The sequence below is a fragment of the Achroia grisella genome, unplaced genomic scaffold (assembly GCF_030625045.1).
Source record: "Achroia grisella isolate CSIRO2021 unplaced genomic scaffold, CSIRO_AGI_Agris_v1 utg719, whole genome shotgun sequence".
Lineage (NCBI taxonomy): Eukaryota > Metazoa > Arthropoda > Insecta > Lepidoptera > Pyralidae > Achroia > Achroia grisella.
In genome coordinates this window covers 497,113-519,694 of record NW_026713002.1, presented here as the reverse complement: position 1 = coordinate 519,694, position 22,582 = coordinate 497,113, and the positions used below count along the sequence as shown (strand labels likewise).

At 36.8% G+C, this 22,582-nt stretch overlaps 1 protein-coding gene across 1 annotated transcript in view; it reads right to left on the bottom strand.

Annotated features, from left to right (window-relative positions):
• LOC131850291 (U5 small nuclear ribonucleoprotein 200 kDa helicase) overlaps positions 1–19,135 on the bottom strand; it is a 53,171-nt gene extending 34,036 nt beyond the window's left edge. Inside the window, exons 1-13 of the mRNA XM_059200501.1 lie at positions 18,965–19,135; positions 17,964–18,127; positions 15,346–15,544; positions 13,885–13,996; positions 13,015–13,142; positions 12,022–12,135; positions 6,939–7,188; positions 5,426–5,556; positions 4,800–4,989; positions 4,106–4,239; positions 3,074–3,271; positions 1,585–1,729; positions 756–892 (exon numbers count right to left, since the gene is read on the bottom strand). Coding sequence (XP_059056484.1) covers positions 756–892; positions 1,585–1,729; positions 3,074–3,271; positions 4,106–4,239; positions 4,800–4,989; positions 5,426–5,556; positions 6,939–7,188; positions 12,022–12,135; positions 13,015–13,142; positions 13,885–13,996; positions 15,346–15,544; positions 17,964–18,127; positions 18,965–19,009 — 1,947 coding nt within the window. The 5' untranslated portion in view covers positions 19,010–19,135. The remainder of the gene's footprint in view (positions 1–755; positions 893–1,584; positions 1,730–3,073; positions 3,272–4,105; positions 4,240–4,799; positions 4,990–5,425; positions 5,557–6,938; positions 7,189–12,021; positions 12,136–13,014; positions 13,143–13,884; positions 13,997–15,345; positions 15,545–17,963; positions 18,128–18,964) is intronic.
• Between the last annotated feature and the right edge of the window lie 3,447 nt (positions 19,136–22,582).

The following is a 22,582-nucleotide window of genomic DNA, read 5'->3' as shown; positions in this document are numbered from 1 at the left end:
ATGTGTTAATCTGATGCATAAGCTATAGCTGTAAAGTTTTATCAAAATCTATTCAGTAGCGTAAAGAGTAACAAACATCCATACTTACAAACTTTCGCGTTTATAATATTATTAAGATACATTGAGGTATCAAGTTTTTATCCATTGACAAATTTCACATTTCTGATGAATTTCTGTGAAATTTTTCAATGGATAAACCATTGAAATATTTCCACATTTCTGCTAGATTTCTAGTATTTGGAATGGCAAATGTGCTGTTAACCGATCTTTTTTTTATACCACGCAGGTGGCAGTCAAGCAGACGGCCCGTCTGATAGGTGATATCTGTCGGTAATATTGAGTCATATATCATATCAGGCTTTAGCGCCGTTACTATTCTAATATCCAGGGGATGTTATTACTTTTTTGTATTTTGACGGCCTTGGTGGTCTAGCGGTTTAGCACACCATTTTACTTCCGATGGCCGCGGGTTCGATTTCTCGCACCGTGCAAACATTTGTATTCTGAGTATGATTGTTTGTATTGGTCTGGCTGTTTATTAAAAACAAATATATACCCACAACAGAAGCTCTGCTGACGGTGGGTCTAGATGGCGCTGTGTAAATTATCCAGGTGATTTTTTTTTTAAATATCGCCATAAAATAGCACCGACAGATGAATATAAAAAAGCTGTAAACGCCAGCTGTGGCTGCCAAACGTGGAATAATTCGAAAAAAAGGCAAAGTTATCTGGTCCACACAGAGACGTGTTCTTACCTCCTCCTGTGTCTGCTCCACAGTACGCAGAGTCCTGGCCACCAGCGCCTCCAGCACGGGCCCGCGTTCATCATGCAGCAAGTGGATCTCGTCGATGATGATCAGCCGCACCAGGTTTGTGAACGAGCGTTCGCCACCTACAAATCAAAATATATATACATATAATAAAACTGTATTTCAAATGTACGTACATAGAAAAAAAAACAATAAACCGAGTCAGGGGGATGTTAGAAGTGAATAGAATATTATTTAAATAACCGGACGATAGGGGGCGAGTGCAGATGGCATTCCAAACTAAAGGAAGGACTTATGGAGCGGCTGAAGGCCAACTACCGCCTGACGGATACGACTTTAGTCTGAGGGCACCGCTAGAGATTCGAACCTCGGATAAAGTTGTTTGTCCGCGATGAACTTCTAAACTACTGAACCGATTGCAAACTTGATTTGTACATTGTGTGTAATTTGATCCAACTTGAAACATAGGATAGCTTACATCTCAATTAATAGGTAATATTATTTTATGCTAGTTTATTTATAATAACTGCACCCGCGACTTCGTCCGCATGGAATTTAACTTTATTTTTCTAAAATAAAAGTAGCCTAAGTTACTCCTTATTACATCAGCTAACTGCGAATAAAAGTCTTGTCAACCATTTCAGAGATTAGTCGGAACAAACAGACAGCCAGACAGACAAAAGTTGTAAAAAATGTGATTTTGGTGTATGTACCGTATTTATACTCATATGCATGTAGTAAAAAACTTATTTCAATATTACAAACAGACACTCCAATTTTATTTATATGTATAGATTCTATTACGGATACCAACCTTTCCTGGTGATGATATCCCACTTCTCCGGTGTGCACACAATCAGCTGTGTGGCTTCAATCTGCTCCCTGGTCAGCTGGTGGTCTCCAGTCAGCTCGGAGACCTTCATGTTGTACGCTGACAACCGTTTACTGAAGTTACCGACCTGACCAATGAGAGACGGTCATGAGCACATTAATAAATCTGCAAGAGATTATTTAACGCTTTCCACTCCAAAGTCGAATGTCACTCGACATTGATTTTGTTCCACCAGCTACACCGTCGAGTGACACTCTACATAATGTAATACTTTTTAGCGTGGAGCTGGTGGAATAAGAAACAAAGGCTTGGAGTGGAAAGGGTTAAAGATATGGAAGATTGTTAACTATAGTCTAGTGCAGCGGTTTTCAACATTTTATAAATCAAGGGCCAAAAACATTTTTATTCTGCACAGTGGGCAGTACCATAGATATTTTTATAAGGACTTTTTTATTTTATATTAAATGCACTTTTTATTACTTAATTGTTGTCGTTATTGAGTGTTCCTATGCTGTTGGCGGGCCGCAGAAAACACACCAGCGGGCCGCGGGTTGGAGACCCTTGGTCTAGTGTGTATGACCATTAAAACAAATTAAATTACCAGTCCCCAATTATGGCACTAGACTGTAAATGTCTTTGTTTTTTAATAATCCCTAGCTTAATAATTCAAAATTCAAAATATCTTTATTCATGTAGGTCTATAACAGACTATTATGATATGTCAAATCTACCGTCAGTATAAATTAGTTTTAGGTCACCCGCCCTAAGTGACTTCTATTTTTTTTTATTCATATATTTCGGCTATTGTCAGGTGCTAAGACCTGTAGCACTATGACCCGCATGGATTTATTGTCTTCCCCTCCGATCGATCCCCCGTCCAATTCAAACGGGGATCTATATTACAACGGCCTGAGCCGAGGTTCGAACCCCTAGTGGTGCCCTCAGACTAAAGTCGTATCCGTCAGGCAGGAGTTGGCTTTCAACCGCCACATAAGTCCTTCCGCGGGTTTAGAGTCCAATCTACACTCGCCCCCTAACGTCCGGTGAAGCTGTAAAGGCCAACTGCGGTCTACAGCATTAGAGTAGTCCAAAAAAAAAAGGATTTATTGTGCTCGGCCTTTTTCAAAGTACGCTATATAGACCCGTTAGGGACAAGAATTAAAGTATTTTCTTAGGAGCGATGGTTTATATTTCTTCAGGATGGAGTGTATACTTTCCAAAGGAGATATTTCATTTATGCATGAGTGGGCTACTGAGAGAATGAGTTGTCGCCCTCGGAGTTGATGTCGGGGCAAAGAGATCGCCTCGAAGCCCTAACCTTCACTCCTAGGATGTTGCAGGTCTTATATAATTTAATTAATCTAACTCACCATCTCCTGCACGAGCGAGCGTATGGGTGCGATGTAGATCATCTTGACGTCGCTTAACGCTTAACGGGATCTTAACATATTGAATAATGAAACCAGCTCACCATCTCCTGCACGAGCGAGCGCATGGGAGCCACATAGATCATCTTGAAGTCGCTGACGTTGACTGTGCCATCATCGTTGACGTGTTTCCCGACCTCCCGCAGTATACACAGCAGTGCCACGTTGGTCTTACCAGCACCGGTGGGCGCGCACACTAGTAGATTCTCATCCGTCTCCAGCGCTGCCTTCGATATTCGACTCTGTGGATATAATAATAATAATAATAATCTCAGGACCATTCACACAGCGCCATTTAGAGCTTGTGTTATGGGTACTGGATAACAGATAAAAATTCGTTTCGTAAATACATACATATTATACACAGAAAACACCCAGACAGACAAACAATCATACTCATGAATACAAATGTTTGTACCGTGCGAAGAATTGAACCCGCGACCATTGAAGGTAAGGCGGTGGTTTAAACCGCTAGTAAATAATTTATTACAATTATTTACCTCCCCCCATCCGCTATGTCAGCCAAAGTAAGCAAAACTCTTACCCCTTCCTCCATTCTTACGTAAACATTTTTCAATTAATGTATTGTTTTTTAGCAAAGACAATATGAGGGTTGCCATTCGTGTTAAAAAAGTTATAAATTACCGATGACGTAATATAGATCCCCCTAACCCCCTTGTCTTCCAAAATAAGCAAAGTAAAGATCCTCCGGAACCCCCATAGTGCTTACTTAATACTTGAACGGGCCCATATGAAAAAAGAACTTATACATTTAATGATTATTATAAACTAGCTATTCCCGCGATTTCGTCCGCGGGAATTTAACTTTAAAATAAAAGATTTTTTCTGAGTAAACGTAGCGTAAGTTACTCCTTATTGCATCACCTACCTGCCTAAAAAGTCCTGTCATTTCAGAGATTAGTCGGAACAAACAGGCAGACAAACAAAAATTATAAGAAATGTTATTTTGGTGTATGTACCGTATTTATATTCATATGCATGTAGAAAAATACGGTTATTTTAATATTACAAACAGGCACTCTAATTTTATTTATTGTATAGTATGTAAGTGTCACCTGTATCCGGTTGAGGGTCTTGAAACCGTCGAAAGCCGGCTGCACATACTTGGGTAGCTTCTCAATGGCCACATTTGTCTCGTTCTCTTCATACGGCTTCGGTTTTAGTGCTGGCACATGCACCTCTTCGTAACCTGTACAATAGAATAGAAAAATATCAATCAATCAAAATAGAATAGAATAGATAATCATTCATTCAGATAAACTTAATTTAAGCACTTTTGAATAGTCATAACATTATTTTTAATCTACCGCTCATTCGGAAAGCTGTCTCATCACAAGAAGAACGAGAAAGAAACTTGTGTGTGGCTCATTTAAATAATGAAAAATGCTCTTTTAAAGTGAATACAAACGTGTCAGTTATCTAGTACCCATAACTGAAGCTTTACCTAGCTTAGCTTAGATCTAGATGGCGCTGTGAATTGTCCTGAAATTATAATTATTACCTTCCCTGCGGAGCCCTAAACGGCGACTTATTTTGGGAGCCCTATTAGGGCTCTCCTGGCAATTTTGGGACACATGGGCAAGAGTGTGTTTAATTTAAATATCAGACCATTATAAACAATCGTACTCATGAATACAAATGTTTTTACCATCCAAGGAATCTACCCCCCGACCATCCAAAGTACGATGGAGTGTTAAACCGCTACACCACCGCATCTGTCGAACAACCACAATGTGCACCACAACTCACCTTTCCGCTGTTTCCTGAACGAGCCCGGTGGCAGTTGGCATCTCTTGTTGGCCATGAAGTGTGCTCCAGCTGCGAACACCAGGTCCTCGAGCTGCAGCACCTTCCTGGAGCCGGTCACTTGACCTGCACCCTCGCCAGTCTCCACTTCTGACTTGTGACGTTTACGAGGAGCTTCTGATTGCTTGTCCATCTGTTAATACATTAACAATTAGCTTTTTTATTTATAACTAGCGGTTATCACGCGAATTCGTTCGCGTGGAATTTAACTTTATTTTTCTAAAATAAAGGTACCCTAAGTTACTCCTTATTACATAAGCTACCTGCCAATAAAAAGTCCCGTCAATATAGGTCCAGCCATTTCAGAGATTAGCCGAAACAAACAGACAGACAGACAGACATAAATTGTAAAAATGTTATTTTGGTGTATGTACCGTATTTATATTCATGTAGTTAAAAATGGTTATTTCAATATTACAACCAGACACTACAATTTTATTTATATGTATAGATGTATAGACTAGCTGTGGCCCGCGACTCCGTTCGCTTGGAATAAACTTCTTCTTTTGCATATTTGATTGAAGGAAAATCAAGGCTGCTGTATCTGTACCACGATTGAGAACACTGACCTCTTCATCCCCTTTGCCAGTGTCCAACTGCGCTAATATCTTCTGCAGGTGTGGTTGTCGAGACATTTCCTCTCTGATGGCCGTCCGTTCGCTCTCAGACTGCGACGACGCTAGCTTAGTGCAGTACAAAACTGTGGACAAAATTACATTGTTATTATTATATATTACGATCCAGATGAGTGGCTATATGTGGAGATTACAGTCCGTATTACAGTGTATTATTTTCTTTTGGGTAGTCTAATATCAGTGTAAAGGATGGAACTAAAACACCGACTTATTTTCCCAAACTGAGAGCACGCACTTATTTTATATGTGACACCGAGCGTGACCGCGATCGTCTGAATCCGACTACAATATTGTGTAGAGAACGGGTAGAATTATATTAATTACATTATGCGCACCCTCATATGTATTCTCATATAAAAAAATGACAAAGAATGACGTATCGTGTATATTTATGTATATTTATTTATTCATTTATTTCAGGCAACTAGGCCCATATTATAAATACCTTATAGACTAACATACATATAATATAATATTTAAAAACCAATACAACGATATTGTCTGTGTGATCACTGCACTGAAGACGGCAATCTGCCACGGTAGCGCCGATACACCACACCTTTCGGCCAGTAGTCCTCTTTCATGAAGGTGGGCAGTTTATGTATATATATGTACATATAATAATAAAATTGACTATATAAAAAAAAGATATACAATATTTTGATAACGTAGTGCGTCGCCTACAATCAGGATTGATATATTTTTTTTATTATGTTTGGACTACTGTCAGGTGCTAAGACCTGTAACACTGCGACCTGTATAGATCTATTCTGCTCGCCCTTATTCAAAGTTCGCTAACGTAGTGCGTTATGAACTTTGAAAAAGGGCGAGCACAATAGATCTATGTAGGTCGCAGTGCTACTGTTGGAAACTATTTTATATACCTTTTTTATTGTCTATATTTTTTATAATATTATATTGTTTTTATATGACATAAGTCAATTTAATACAAATATTCTACAACAACAATGGTGCCGTTTAACTTTTGCTCGTCATCTTGGTCTCCATCCTTCACAGCTACAGATTCAAGCAATAGCCCAACCCCCTGATGATGATTCAGATGCGTTATAATAGTGTTAAGGATACATTATATTATTAGAGCATTCTTAACACGTTATAGACCGCATGCCCACCGGTGGGTTATTCCGCAACGAAAGTAAATTTACACATTGGGACCGGGAGATGACCCATGGGCACATCAATTGAAATAATTCTAGGTGTCAAATAATGTCTACCTCAGATTATTGTACACTAAAAACATATTTTAAAAGTAATTAAAAAAATTCCGGTCCTTATGTGAGAAATAAGATTTTTCTATGTGGTATTCAACATGTTAAAATTGGTACAATAAAACACATTTTTCTTAATATATTAAAGGCTGTAAATAAATTGAATAAATTAAACTACTATCAACTCTACAGATAACAAAATTACCATCTGTACTCACTCGTATGTCTGTATTTGTTTAAAACTTTAACAAAATCGAAACAGTCGTATCCCAGCAAGAGGACCAGCCTGTTCTCCAGGTCCCTGTCGTCTGCAGCATCAGCCAGCGCCTTCAGGACCTCACTGGACTTGGCCTGGGAGACCATAGCGTCGGGGAAGTGGCGTGAGAGACGACGCTGGAGCCAGTACGCGTCGATGTCCATAGGATGGAGTATTGTATCCCTTCTTTTCTGGGTCTGTTCCTCTGATAGCTGAAAGGTCAAGGTCAAGTCAATTTCTTTAAACACGGTGGAAACAACGCTGGCGGGGTACCAATGGAGGATGATAGGTGAGGTCAAATCAGATAACCCATCGTGACAAATTCACTAAGAATTTATCACAATGGTTTCCAGGGGGATCCATTGGATGGAGCATGGAGGTTAACCTGACTGATCTTATTGCTAGCAATAAGATCATCAATCCCCATTGCTAACAATCCCCTTTCCTCCCAATAAACTGGATTTAAAAAACGCATACGGCCCATCTCGTGGTAAATGGTTACCGAAGCCTATGGACGCCTGAAACACCAGGGGCGTCACGTGCGCGTTGATGACCCTAAATTCATTCATATACAACATTTCTTGACAATTATGACGTAAATGTTTTTTATTAAAGGGTAGGCAGCTAGCATAGCCGAAAGACGTGTAGATCTGCGCTTAAGCTTTGTTTTAAGTTAATAAATAGTACAATGGATAAAAAAACCATAGAACAAGTGACGAAAGTGCTCCAAGGATTTATTCTCCCTTTGGAGTTAAAATTAAACTCCTTGGGCGAAATTTTAAGGAGTTTAGAGGCTAAAATAGATGGATTACAAGAACGCCAACTTTCTCAGGAAGAGGGTAAGCATTCATTTCGATTTGTATCAGCTGATGCGTCACAGCAACGTATACCATCACCTAACAACGCAGTGACAACCGCCCCCGCCCCGCAGCATCCACCGCAACCACCTGTACAGGTACAAACTCGCAGACAACGAGCAACCAATACCCCCCGCTCCAAACCATCCGACAATACTCGTGTCAATTACTCTGACGTCATGCATGCCCCTACTTCAACGCATACATCCCCGCCAATGCAAGCGCCCCACTCGGCGGGTATCAGCGCATCTACTATTAGACCAAAAGATGCGGCTCCACTGACAAACGATGGTCCACAAACGATGGTCCACAAGCGGAAGCGGAATGGACAACGGTACGATCTAGAAAATATAGGAGGCCGGCGAACCATGGTACTGGAGAGGTGGATGATGACTTACGTGCAGTGGAAAAACGTAGGAAAATTCATATATGGTCATTGAAAAATGATATTTCTGCTGAACAGGTTCAGGCTCCAGCAAAATCCGGAACAGGCTCCATATACAGTCGAAAAACTTGCACTAACTCATTATGCATCATTTGTAGTAACAGTTCCCGAAAGTCTGTTCAACTTCTTCATGACTGCTACTAATTGGCCGCCGAACACAAACTTTAATGAGTGGTTTCAAAGACGAAACCAAAAAAGAGGAGATAAAGGCTAGTACAACTAAGAATAGCGAGCGTAATAGATTATTAAAAATCTACTACCAAAACGTTCGGGGGTTGCGGACCAAGCTTCATGAATTTTCGTCGGCTATGGCAGCATCTACATTTCAACTGTTTTTCATAACTGAAACGTGGTTACTTCCCGGAATCTTGGACAAGGAGGTCGTGGCACCTGGATATAATTTACTTCGATGTGACAGAAGTGGAAAGAGTCGCGGAGGCGGAGTAGCTATTGTGACCCCAGCTTTATATGATCTTCGCGGAATAGACATCGAACTAGACAATAAAACCGGTTGCGATTGTGAGTTAGTGTGTGGCGGCCTATATCGTAATAACAATTTATTATTTGTGGTTGTGTGCGTATACATACCACCGACTGCGTCTGAAGCTCAGTATTTTGCAGTCTTTGAGGTGATTGAATGTATTGGTTTTAAGTACTCCAATATTTTAATATGTGGAGATTTTTAATTTTAATTCGGCATCCCTTGCGGTGCATCATAGATATGAATATTTGTTATCGCTCTGTGATCTCGATCAAGTAAATTGTATACAAAATAGCTACGGAAGTACATTAGACCTCGTTTTAGTTAGCAAATCATTGGGGCAGGTGACAGTGATTCATGAAATTGACAGCTTAGTGCCAATGGACAAATATCACCCGCCACTTAGTTTCTTCATAAAAACTAAATATTATGGTGAAAATCAATGTTGTGATAAGTTGAGTACTGTAAATGACTGGGATTTTAACAAAGCTGATTTTATAACTTTATATTCAAAATTATGTAATATAGACTGGTGGTCTTTGTTACAAACAGGTGATCCACAACTTGCATTGAATATTTTTTACAATATTATTAATGCTTGTGTCGATGATTGTGTCCCAAGAAAAAAGCGCCAGACTGTACCATCTCGATATTCTTATCCTGTGTGGTATACGACTGAAACTAAGCGCAACATTAAAACTAAGTCGTTTTATCACACTAATTACAATATTACAAAATTATCGTGCCTTATTTTCACACTTTAGGGCAATAGTTAAGCTTAATATAAAAAGGGATTTTGATAATTATAGGTATAAAATTGAAAACGACATAAAACAAGACCCATCGGCGTTTTGGCGATATATAAAGGCGAAACGTAGATATAGGGATAATGTGAGCAGTATTCTACATAATGAACGATCGGTACCGATACATGAATGTGCTCAATTATTTGCAAACTATTTTTTTTCAATATATGCTCAGAGTCCACCAAAATTGAATGTAGATGAAGCGATGGCGGCAGCAAGTGAAAATAGTAATAATCGGATTCACATACAGTGCATATTGTCGCAGGACATTAACATAGCCCTCAAAACGCTTAAACCAAAAAGATCTGCTGGGCCGGATGGTATTCCTCCTTATATATTGAAGGATTGCGGTTCGGTTTTGGCAACTCTAAAGGAGTTGCCAAATGCATGCCAATGCTGCATATATTTAATTTATGTTTAAAAAATAATTACTATCCTGATGAATGGAAAATATCACGTGTAGTTCCCATTCCTAAAAAACAACCGGCTTCTAATGTTAATGACCATAGGCCAGTAGCTATCTTGTCAGTGTTTGGCAAGTTGTTTGAATCTATTTTACACCGTTATATCGCTCAACAAACAAAGAGTGTAATCACCGACGTTCAACACGGATTCAGGGAGGGACGTTCCACTACCAGTAATTTGATGTCATTCTGGACCTATACAACTGCAGCTGTTGATTTTGGCTCACAAGTTGATGCAATTTATTTAGATTACAAAAAAGCATTTGATATGGTAAATAACGATATACTTCTGAGAAAGTTAGCATCTGTCGGTTTTACCCCATCACTTACTTAAATTTTTTGCGTCCTATTTATAAAATCGAAAACAATATGTTCAGTATGGTGGCCATATTTCTCATTCTTATTACACACATTCTGGGGTCAGCCAAGGCTCCAACCTTGGACCGTTAGAGTTTCTTATCATGATAAATGATTTGCCTGAGACCGTTACTTCAGCAAGATGCCTATTATTTGCTGATGATCTCAAATTATTTTTAAAAATTGATAGTTACTCTGACTGCATTCGTCTCCAACGAGATATTGATTGCGTCAAACAATGGAGTGAGAAGAATAACTTAATGTTTAATACTAACAAATGTTCAGTATTAACATTTAGTAGACTAAAAAAGCCTATTAATTTCAATTATTGTCTAGGCTCCACGTGCTTACCAAGAGTTAACTCTGTTAGCGATTTAGGGGTGTTAATGAGTGAGGATTTATCCTTTAGTAAACATATCGTAGGGATGTGTCGCAGAGCATACAGATCTCTAGGATTTGTGCTGAGGCAGGCCCAAAACCTGAATAGTATTGACGCTATCAAAATTTTGTATAATGCTTACGTTAGGAGTATTTTAGAAAGTAATGCTATCATATGGAATCCACACGAGGCAAAATATTCAATGATGATTGAACAATTACAAAAAAAGTTTATGAGATGGTTATATCATAAACAATATGGTTATCGCGTAGGTTATCCTCATATATATCCGAGCACCTTCTTGTTAGGTATGTTGAGATATAATGCCCTTGAGGTAAGACGAAACATATCACTTCTGGAGTTCATATATAAAATAATCAAGGGAATTAGATATGATCCAAATATCTTGGGTCTGATCAGCTTTCAGGTCCCAGAAATTAATAAACGCGATCGTAAACATATAATATTTGCTCTGCCCCGGTGCAGAACCTCAGGTGCTGATCATGCACCAATCCCAAGAGCACTTCGTCTGCTTAATGAGGTATCTGTAATTTGTCAACTTGACATATTTAACTGTACTGCCCCAGAGTTTCACAGAGCGGTAACAAGTTTTGTGGAGTCACAATATTAGAATAGGTATTATTCTTGTCTAAATTATTATTGTTATTGTAATTTCTGTAGTTGTAAAACAGCTATTGTTACTATAATTATTATTACTATTAATGTATGTATTGCGTAAGTTTAATCCTTGATGAGTGTATTGGTATTATACTGTAATACTCACCGAGAGCATGTAAATAAATAAATAAATAAATAAATTAAGATCAAGAGTTCGTGAGTTCAAATCTGGTCGACACAAACTTTGCATGTCAATTTATGTTTGACGGCCTTGGTGGTCTAGTGGTTTAAAACTTGACCTTACTTCTAATAGTCGCGGGTTCGATTCCTCGCACGGTACAAACATTTGTATTCATGAGTATAATTGTTTGTGTCGGTCTGGGTGTTTTCTATGTATAATATACAGTATGTATTTACGAAAAAAAAAACTATGTAATTGTAGCAGTTATCTAGTACCTATAACACGAGCTATGGCTAGCTTAATTTGGGTCTAGATAAGGCTGTGTGAATTGTCCTGAGATTATTATTATATTTCTGCCTGACTCTCCGTGAAGGTAAAGGAAAAACAGATATCTCACTTAAAAATTATGACTTACCATCTTACTCATACATAAAAAAGAGTACATGTGTAAACTCACATTTGTGTGTATGGCGTTCCTCTTCCCCTCCCCGTCACTGTCCTCGTCTGCTGTACTGTCTTTCTCCTTCTCATTATCAGTTCCCTCTCCATCTTCTTTATCTTCTTCACGGACCTATGTCAACATTGGAGTTATATTTCTTCGAATTGGATATTATTTTGAGGAAGTCCATTTCATTACTCATTTCATTACTATTTATATTATTTTATTTTGTTTAATTTCGCTACCATTGCCATGTGTGAGATCACAAACATTCGGTGCAGAAACTTGACTACCGTTACGACCTTCTCTATTGGTGATCAAATTCTGACTGTTATTGAGACTACCATCCATATTGCGATACGTGTTTCGCCTCTCAACGAGGCATTATTAGACATTGAATAGAGTTCGGATATAGCTTGGTGTTGTATAACAATAATTGTGTATGTCTTTTATGGTCACCCTCAATATAACTTTTTTCAAAGATGTCAAATATGTAGGGTACTTAAATATAATCATTGTATGTGACCCCTGATCGACTCACATCAGACAATCAGATCAGGGGTCACCAAATTGTTTCTTGTAATTCCAAAGAGTTTATTGTTTCAAACGTTTATTGTGAAAATGATATATATTATTATTGTTGACGCGTACAAGGGCGTATCTTCGAGAATGTATATGTATCGTCTTAGGAGCCGTTGTGGCAATTGAATTCACTGATCGTATTACCTTTACCTAATTCACCGAGCGCGGTGCTCGGTGCTATGTTCGCACTGATGTGTGCCGCCCCCTCCACCCGCTCTGCCGTCTATACGGCGTGAACACTATGTAAGCCTCAATACAAACATTCATATTAAAAAACATTTTTCTAAAATCGAAACGTGTTTTAATCCATAATACTTAGTTTCCTCTCTGAATATTTGTGATCTCACATATGCTAATTGCTTCCGCAAAATATCACCTAAGTTGGTTAAATATATATTAAGTAGATTTTTTATTATAGTTTTAGATTACCTCTCCATATGCATCTTCATCGTCTTCCTCCGAGGACTCCTCAAACTGTACATTAATTCCGTACGTCTCGTCGATCTCAGTGTTGCCTTCAGATGCTGTATTTATATTGAAATCTGTTATCTTCTTACCTGTAAAGAGATATTTTACATTTTATAATTTTTTTAGTTTATATATCTTTCTGTACTTCTCTAGCACTAAATGGGTGTGGTAGAGAGCGATACTCCGAGCAGTTCCCGGGACTTGTGACCTTAGTGTAGGTTTAAGGGGACACCGCTCTTTGCAACGTATGTCAACACTCATCCTTTGCGAATGCGCTGTTTTAGTATTCGTCATATTTTTTTTATATAGTAGTATTGTCTTTTATATATTTCTGCTGTTACTATTTATACATTTTTCATTTAATTATTATTATTATTATTTTATTTATATGTAGGTATATTTATATATTATAGTTAGATATAATGCGTTTGTTTCTTTTTCCTTTGTTGTTATTGTCATGTATATATATATATATATTTCCACCACTCCACAATTCCTTTCAGTCATTCAAAGGGTGACTGGAAGAAATCCCTCATTTGGGATAAGTCTGCCATTGTACAACTTTTAAGAATATGTTGGTGGTCACTCTATTCTCCCAAATTTAAATGAATCTGTATTATTGTAACTATGTACATTTATTATAAAAAATACGAGCTGATTTTCTTGTCAGTCCTTTCATCTCGAAAGCACTTGGAACTGACGGTAGATCTGACATATCGTAAGAGTCTGTAATAGAAGAATTCAAATTCAAAATATCTTTATTCATGTGACCTACATGAATAAAGATATTTTGAATTTGAAGTTAATAGCAATAGGAAACAAAATTCTTACCTAAATTGACTAGCAATGCAAATCTCTCGTCAGCTATAGGTCCTAATAATAGTTCTATTTCTTTTTTCTTTTCAAGATCTTTCAGCTTATCATTTTTCAGCACCACCAAAACCTGAAAATTAGATATTCAAATTAATTAATCTTTACATAGTATAAAACAAAGTTGCCGCCACTGTCTGTTATAAATGTTTTAAATTACGCAACGGATTTTAATGTAGTTATTTTTAAACTTTCGTGTTTAATATACATTATTTATATTATTAACCGGGTCTTAACACGAATAATTTTATGGCAAATAAAGGTATTTACCTCTCTTGACGTTTCGACTAGGTTGCACTAGCCGTGGTCTCGAGCTGACTGGACCACGGTAAATTACTATTAATATTCACGGTAAATACCTTTATTTGCCATAAAATTATTCGTGTTAAGTCCCGGTAAATAATATAAATAATGTTTATTAAACACGAAAGTTTAAAAATAAAACCCGGTTCATCATTTAAATAATGAATTTTAAAGTAGTTTTCAGCAATATATAGAATGATTCAAGACGAAGAAGAAGGTTTATATGTATATTACATGGATGTTATAGCATAAATCAAAATGCGAAATTAAAATATTTGTAAAGCATTTGGGTGAAGCTAGGACGGATATAAAATATATATAATAATAAAATAAATGTATACTGAGGTATATTTGTTCAGAAGCCGTAAGCGTGGGTTTCTCTGTGGATTCTCTCTTAGTTCAACCTAAGTTCTCTGACTTTCGATTGTAGAGTGCAGATTAGGCAGTGTAATTATAGTATAAGAGTCATGAATAGCTTTGGAAAGGCAGCACAATCGTGAATGTCTTTGACTATATTTTGTGTTCATTTTATGCGCGTGAAAACGCGTATGTTTCAAGTCATTTCATTTTCTTTTAAATTTTTTTTTCTCCAAACACGTTTAATATTTATAAATAACCAATACCTCTATAATTATGTCTTAGTTCTATAGTCACTTGTCTGTTATTTCGCAATGATAATTATTACAAAATGCCGCTAAAGTAAGCACCATTGAAGAATGCAGGGAAAGGTAGGTAATAGTAAGGTAAATTACAATAACATACCAAAGGATATATTGGAATTACCCTTAAATAAATTCAAAACTTCTGTTAAATCATATTTATTGAGCAAGGCCTATTATTCACTAAATGATTACTTGAATGACAAGCGTAGAGGGCAATAGTTGTTCATGCACGGAATTTTCATTTAATGTTAGATATAGACACATGTATAAATATACATTGTAAATAAACTGGATTTAAAAAAAAGGTAATTCAATTGAGTTTATTACCGGTTCTTCTCAATTGGATCTATATACTGAACTGGACGGTAGGGAAAAATTATAATATACGTTCATAAGCGGCTAAAATGTCCTACATGATTAAATTCTTTTTTAATTTGAATTTAAATGGATCACTCACCTCATCACATGCACCACACAATATATCCCTTGGCTGGTCCCCTAAAGCGCTCTGCATGAACGACAGCAACAATTCGTAAGCGTGGCGCGTGTGCTGCGCCCGAGGGCGATACAGCACCCCCGGGGTGTCATCAGCCCACGCTACACGCGCTGTCTTCGATTTGGACAACTCGTAGGAGGCTTCGTCGCGTTTCTGTCGCCTGAATGTATGAAAAAATATATATGTAGATTTTCTTTTAAAATAAAGTTATAACTAATGGTTGCAGATCGTTTCAATATTTGTAGGAATTTAGAGCACATATAATGTATTAATTATTTTATAATATTAGCATTTGGCCTGCCTCTGTGGTCTAGCGGTCTTACTTCCAATGGTCGCGGGTTAGATTCCTCGCACGGCACAAACATTTGTATTCATGAGTATGATTGTTTGTGTCAGTCTGCTTGTTTTCTATGTATAATATGTATGTAAGTATTTACGAAAATAAAATGTAAGTCATATTTGCATCAGTCATGTAGTACCCATAACACAAGCTTTAGCTGGCTTAAGGGGGTCTTCCTATGTGACGGCCTGTTTTTTAGGGATATTTTAGGATTTTTTTTCTACGACCAGTAAATATTTAGAGCTTCAAGTTTTTTATCATTTATTAACACATATTTGGACAGTATAAATATAAAATTTCAGCTAAAAATATTCAGTCAATCTAGAGTTACAGCGCTCTGAACACCCCCGCCTCGAAAAAAAGAGCTCCCACTTCCTCCACGATTCCGGCTGATCGGCTTATCTGAAAAAAAAAAAAAAAAACGGCGTTTTAATTTGTAGGCTTAAAAGCACGGAATGACCTATATATAATCAAATGAATATAAAAAAAATTGGATTTTTGATAGACATTTGAAATAAAAGTTGCAAATTAGGCGTTTTTTTTTTTTTTTTTTTGCTATAAAAAAATCGAAGTTTTGAAAATTTTCGATTGATAATAGTTCATTCCATGCGTTTACATATATTGAGTGTGCCCTGTAAATTTCAAGTAATTCGGTCCAGCCGTTTCTGAGATACAATGGAGGAAAGTTTGAAAAACACAGTTTTGAGAAAAACGCGTTTAAAGTTTCAAGTCCGTTAAAAACTATTAAAATATCAACTTACTCTCAATCGGCGATGCCTGGTCCATAGAGTATTCCTTCCTCTTCCTCGTGAAACTCTTTTAAAGCAGATTGTTCAGCTCTTGAGTCAATCCTGGCTTGTTTAACGACATCACTTACGCGCCGCTCAGAGCGTAAGATTCGCTTTTCATCCCGTTTCTCAACATACGCTTGGGCTTCACGACCAACAGGGCATCCCATAATCGACATAACTTTTAAAATACCTTGAAAACCTTCATTAAAGATAATAACTGCTAAGTAGCTAGCAATTTCAACAACTTTGGGACCAGAATGAAGATGTTTAGGAGCGAAAGTCCAAATCAAAGAATTCAAAGATTCGTTATTGTTTTGTGTCTCTGCTCCTAAACAACGAATTAATAATTCGTCTTTCGATAAATCTTCGAAAACCGGTTTGATAGCTTCTTGGACTTGCGGAATTAGAGGTGGTTTATCGTGATGAAATTGGTCCAGTTCATTATTAGCTTCAGCCTTACGCCATTTACACCAACTGTCTTCGCCTTCTGGACAAAATTGATGCTGAGGGTTTTCATCAGAAGAACATTTGTGATAGTACGTTGCCCAAACTTCCTTTCTCATATCTTCAAGCGAATCTGGATGGCGTCGAATTGCTAATCCGTAGAATATTATAACAATAGAAATTTCTGTTTAAGTCTGTAGAAACGTGTCTAAACTTGTATAAACAAATATATTAATAAAAGGGAGGCCAGGTATAAAGCCGACGGTACACAATAGGCCCGGTCTCTAACTGCCAACTCACCGCTCCGAACCGCTCTTTCTTTTACCTGCTGTATCTTTAAAACGACTTCGAATTTTCTAAAATCGCTTTACTACCGTATTCTAGACATGTTAAGGGAGCAATTTATGAAAAAAAAAAAAATCGATTTTTTCAACCCATCACATAGGAAGACCCCCTTAACTTTGGTCTAGATGGTGCTGTGTGTGAATGCATGTATGTATTTCATATTATCAAAAATATCCAAATGTAAAATTCTGTTAAACAAATTAACATGCTGAGTAGTATAAATAGAAATAATCTTTGTTCGAGCTCACATTGCAATTCATATATGCAATTCTTATAGTTGCACTTTTGAATAGTCATATTTTATTTATTCCACCATTCATTCAGAACATAAACTCATCGCATGCAGAGCAAGCAAGAAACAAACTATTATACTCATTAATAAATATTAATCATAATTACATAAGTACCCTCACATAAATCAATTTACAAACAATAATAAAACTACCCATAGTTTACATACATAAGACTCATGAATATAAATGTACTGTAGGAGGAATTGAAACCATAACCATTTGAAGTAAGATGGTATGCTAAACCAGACCAGAGAGAATTTCGCCTCATCATGATTTTTTTAATATCTAAAGATTACTAATATTCTCTAACCACAGCTTACACCTAATTATGAATTTACAGCATCTAAAGATTACCAAAATTCTTACTTTGCTTTCCTTTCTTCAGCTTTATCTGGCTTTGTTCTTTGTGCTCTGTCTCCCATGCGAGTACCACTAAGTTTCCCTGAGAGAGACAGCACCTCACCGGTAGCTTCATCACGGCCCCGACGCTCTATTAATCTCACATCAGCTTGTAACACAAGATTGGAGTTCTGTGAAAGACATATTTTTTATGTAATTGAATAGCGAAACTGAAGGGGCAGGGCACATAGCTTATAGGACAGATGGCTGTTAGGGCAATAAAGTCCTTGAGTGGCGACTGTGCCCGGAAGATGCAGTATGGGAAGGCTTCTAACAATGAAGCTGAATGGAAATCTGGACCGACAATCTAGTTAAGATCACTGGAAGGTGTTGGATGAAGCAACGCAGGACCGGTCATCATGGAGATGTTTGGGGAGGCCTGTATTCAGTGGTAGATGTTTTACAGACTGAGATGATTGATGAATGAATAGTAAACACACTGACGGCTCATTTACATGTGAGTGGTAACCGTCACCTATATACAAGGAAAACACTACTTTGTTCATGTAATACACAAGCAGACGTTTTGGAAAGTCTGTGATTCAGTTGAATCACCACGTTCATCATATAGTGGTAAAGCGCAAAACTTTTTGCAGTCTGAAATTTGGTTGAAATGCTATTCTATGTATGAATAATTTTAATTTAAAATTCTTTATACTTCTTTATTGTTTATAATTCTAATTCAATTTAATAATACATAAAGAGCTTCACCACTATTACAATAGGTCTCCAAATAAACTAGAATAAATCTCTGTGGTAATAGTTAATAATTAAAAATTAACATTTTCATGTCATTGAGTAACAATAGTAAATAATGAAGCAATACGTACAAATTAGTATACACAACACAATGTGTACATGTTAAGTAAATAAAGAGGCTTGTGTAGAATACTCAGTATCAATAATATTTGCAATGAAACAGATTATTTGAACAAAATAAAATTGGATGATAGGAAAACAATACTTACAGCTTTATATTCATATTGCAGCTGTCTGGCCGCCGCGTCCGCCATGGCGATCACTTATTCTAAATCCACAATAACACAATTACAGTTTATACAATAATATTTTATGAAGCATGTATAATAAAAACAAATATGATTAACACGAAACTTCACGAAAGGTTATGCCGCTCGAAAAGACGCCATGATAGAAATATTTTTGTAATGTCAATGTCAGCAGTACTTTTTTATATATTATGGCTTGGAATAAAGTACATTCGCCAAAGACAAGTATGGCAAACTGGAACTCGAAGTTTGGTTAGGGATTAAGTTTTATTAGATCATATGAATTTGGATAGAACTGATAATTATAGAAAAAATAATTATTGCAGCAAGAAATAGCATAGATGTCAAAGCACTTAGTGTCTGTCCAAATATAAAAAAAACTAGATGTTATGTAATTCGAAAATAATTACCTTTACATTACTTTGATTATTTATTCAGAGTAATGTAATGCTAATTAGGTATGTTTAAAAAATATATCTCTTAAATACAAAAACTTACAAAAAATGTTATATGATTATTTTTACAAGAAGGTATATTTATATTTTCGTCTTTTGACAAATATATATTCAGTAAATTATAATGTACCCACTTTATTTGTAGGTTGGTACTACGTGCTATTGAATGTAAGAATGTAAGGTGAATGTACTCAACGTTATTTTCGTTATTGAAATTTTATAATACAAATATAAATAAGCAAAATTATATCTAACTAAAACCTTTTTTATTTTGGTTTTCAGTCAAAATCTTCATTATGTATGTTATCAAGAAAAGTGCCCACAATTTCCTATATAAAGATGTCCATAATAAAATATTAATATTAGATAAGTTTTCAAATTTTAATACAAACTGGCCGACTTAGCGTTGGCTGACATTAGGCGCTTTCACCTTAGGAGAGAACTAAAACAAAGATTTGAGTAGAGAACATTTGTATATCCGATCTCTTCTCATCTATTTGAGTCTTCTTGAGTAAAAATGTGACAGCAGTATACGTTTAGTTACTATTAGGTTAAGTTATATTTTACTCTACCAACTACAAAATAGCAGGTATGCCGAACATTTCAAACACGTCTATTAGAGTAAAAATTATTTACCTTTTGATTTTCTCTTCGCAATGTAAAAGCTACTACACATGAACCCGAAATTTGTGGCAATATTGGTGCAGATTTGGGAATGCCATAAATCGTTTTCTGTGTAAGAAATGATGAAGGAGAATAATTATGATTACGAAGTGCCTACTTCCTTTCGCATTTCCGATATTGCCACCGATTTTTAAGCTGTGTGTAAGCGCTTTAACATGCTCGCTACTTGAGCGAGTCGATTCATTGATTGTTTTAGACAGAGGTTCTCAAACTATTTTATTTAGTTTACCATTTGACATTTTTTTAGTGGATGAGAACGGAATGCTGCACCCGCCGGCGCAACAGTTTACGCTGGCGGGGCACCAGCAGAGGATGATAGGATGAATATGAGGTCAGATCAGTTAGCACATCGTGACAAATTCACCAGGAACCACTTGACATGTTTTCAACTTGACGTATTTAAGATTCACTATTATTCACTATTCGGCAACGCGCATGTGATACACCATGTGGTGTTCCAGGCGTCCATAGGCTCCGGTAACCGTTTACCACCAGATGGGCCTAATGCTTGTTTGCCACCGACATGATATATTCTTTTTATAGAAAATAATTACTTTTTCTATTGTAATATTGAATTTGCATTTTAGGCAAAATGTTTTTTTTGTACTACAATAGTGGGAAACTAGCATATGGCCCACCGTACCGTAGTTACCGTAGCCTGAAATACCAGAGCTGACAAGTGGGCATTGCCGATCCTTAAGAAACCTTAATATACTATTCTTGAAAAACTCTATATAATATGCCACATGCCGAGGTTTACTCGAGAGACTAGCAATTTCTCGAGTAAACCTCGGTAAAGTAACTATTTTTATGACGTGGCATTAAAAATAGGTACATACAATCTTAAATTTTCACACTTCTATCACCAACCCCTATTTTTTAAGCGATTTTAATTTAATAATATGGCAAAACAACGTTTGCCTGGTCAACTAGTAAGATATATCTATAAAATTAAGGGAATTATTAGTAATTCCTTGCTGTCTTTCTTGTTCCCCCTGGAACTGGTTCATCGTGGCAAAATGATATTTACCAAGATGGGCTAACTGACCTGATCTCATGGTCATCTTATCATCCTCCACTGGTGCCTCGCTAACGTAAACGCGGGTGCACAATTCCATTATCATCCATAAAAAAACAGAGTGAGAGAATTGAATGACTGAGTCATTCGCAGAATTCATACCTAGCGTTGCCTCGCAAGGTCATTGCTCCAATAAGTACACTACTGGTAATAATATTATATATTATTTACATTGCTAACATTGGCCTTTTTTGAAGTATTCTATTACTTCTAGCCGTAGATTTTACAGCAGACAAATTATGGCAGCGATTCTAGAGTGGAAGGACTTATGCTACGTTTACATTCAGCCGCTTCCCCTGCCACTCGCGCTGCCAGAAATATTGCCGGGCGACAACTAGCGAGAGGGCTGAATGTAAAAACACGCTGCCACTCGTGCCAGTTCTTTGACTCGCGCACGAAAAACCGACAATCGAGGGAGCACCGGGCAGCGCGAGTGGCAGCGCCAATGGCATGAGAAGTGTTTCCACTCGTTTTTACACCTTCGCTGCTCACTTCCCTGAACTCTGAAGGCTAACTTCTGCTTGTCCGTTACGATTTTAATCAGAGGACACTTCTAGCGATTAAAGCAAGACATGTAATTACGAACTCCGACAGAAAGGGACAGGGAATGCATCAGAATTGCGACCGGGTGTGTCGATATAAAACACGCGGTCGCTGTAAGCCTTACGATAAAAGGTGAAATTTTTATGCGTTTTGAAGGGAAACCAGAGACAAACTTCCAGGCGGCAGTTGGTATTCAGCCGCTCCATAAGTCCTTCCTTTGTTTTGGAGTGTAACCTGCACTCGCCCCGAATCGTTGACTGTAAAAGCCAACTGCAGCCAATAACATTAAGAGTAGGTAGTCCGAAAAAAAAGCCGGTTGACTGATTTCGACGGTGTTTATTATATACTTTGTATTAAAATAATAATTCAATTCATTCATTCATCATACATCTGATTATTACTATTTTTTAATATCAATCGAATCAGTGTCGTGTCCCTAAATATTTTGCCATATTATTGTTAAACAGCCTTCCGGAGCGTTTCGACCCACGCGAAATCAGGTTGAGTTCTAGTGTATTACGTTATTATTATCACACGTACATAAATAAATATTATATCTAACTATCCAAGAGCAATTTTTTTTTATCGAGTAATATTTTCTTCAATAAATTCGTTAGAAAATAAAAAAAATTGGATCCAATATTTATATTGTAATTAATAATAATTATAAACCAATGTAAACTAAAAAAAATTATTTACTGTAGGTCAATGCGTAATACCTATATTCAAAATACTAATAAATCTATTTATTTATAATAATTAGATTTCAAAAAATGTCCTAAAAAATTTAATATATTATATTTTTCTTGCTTCTTTATA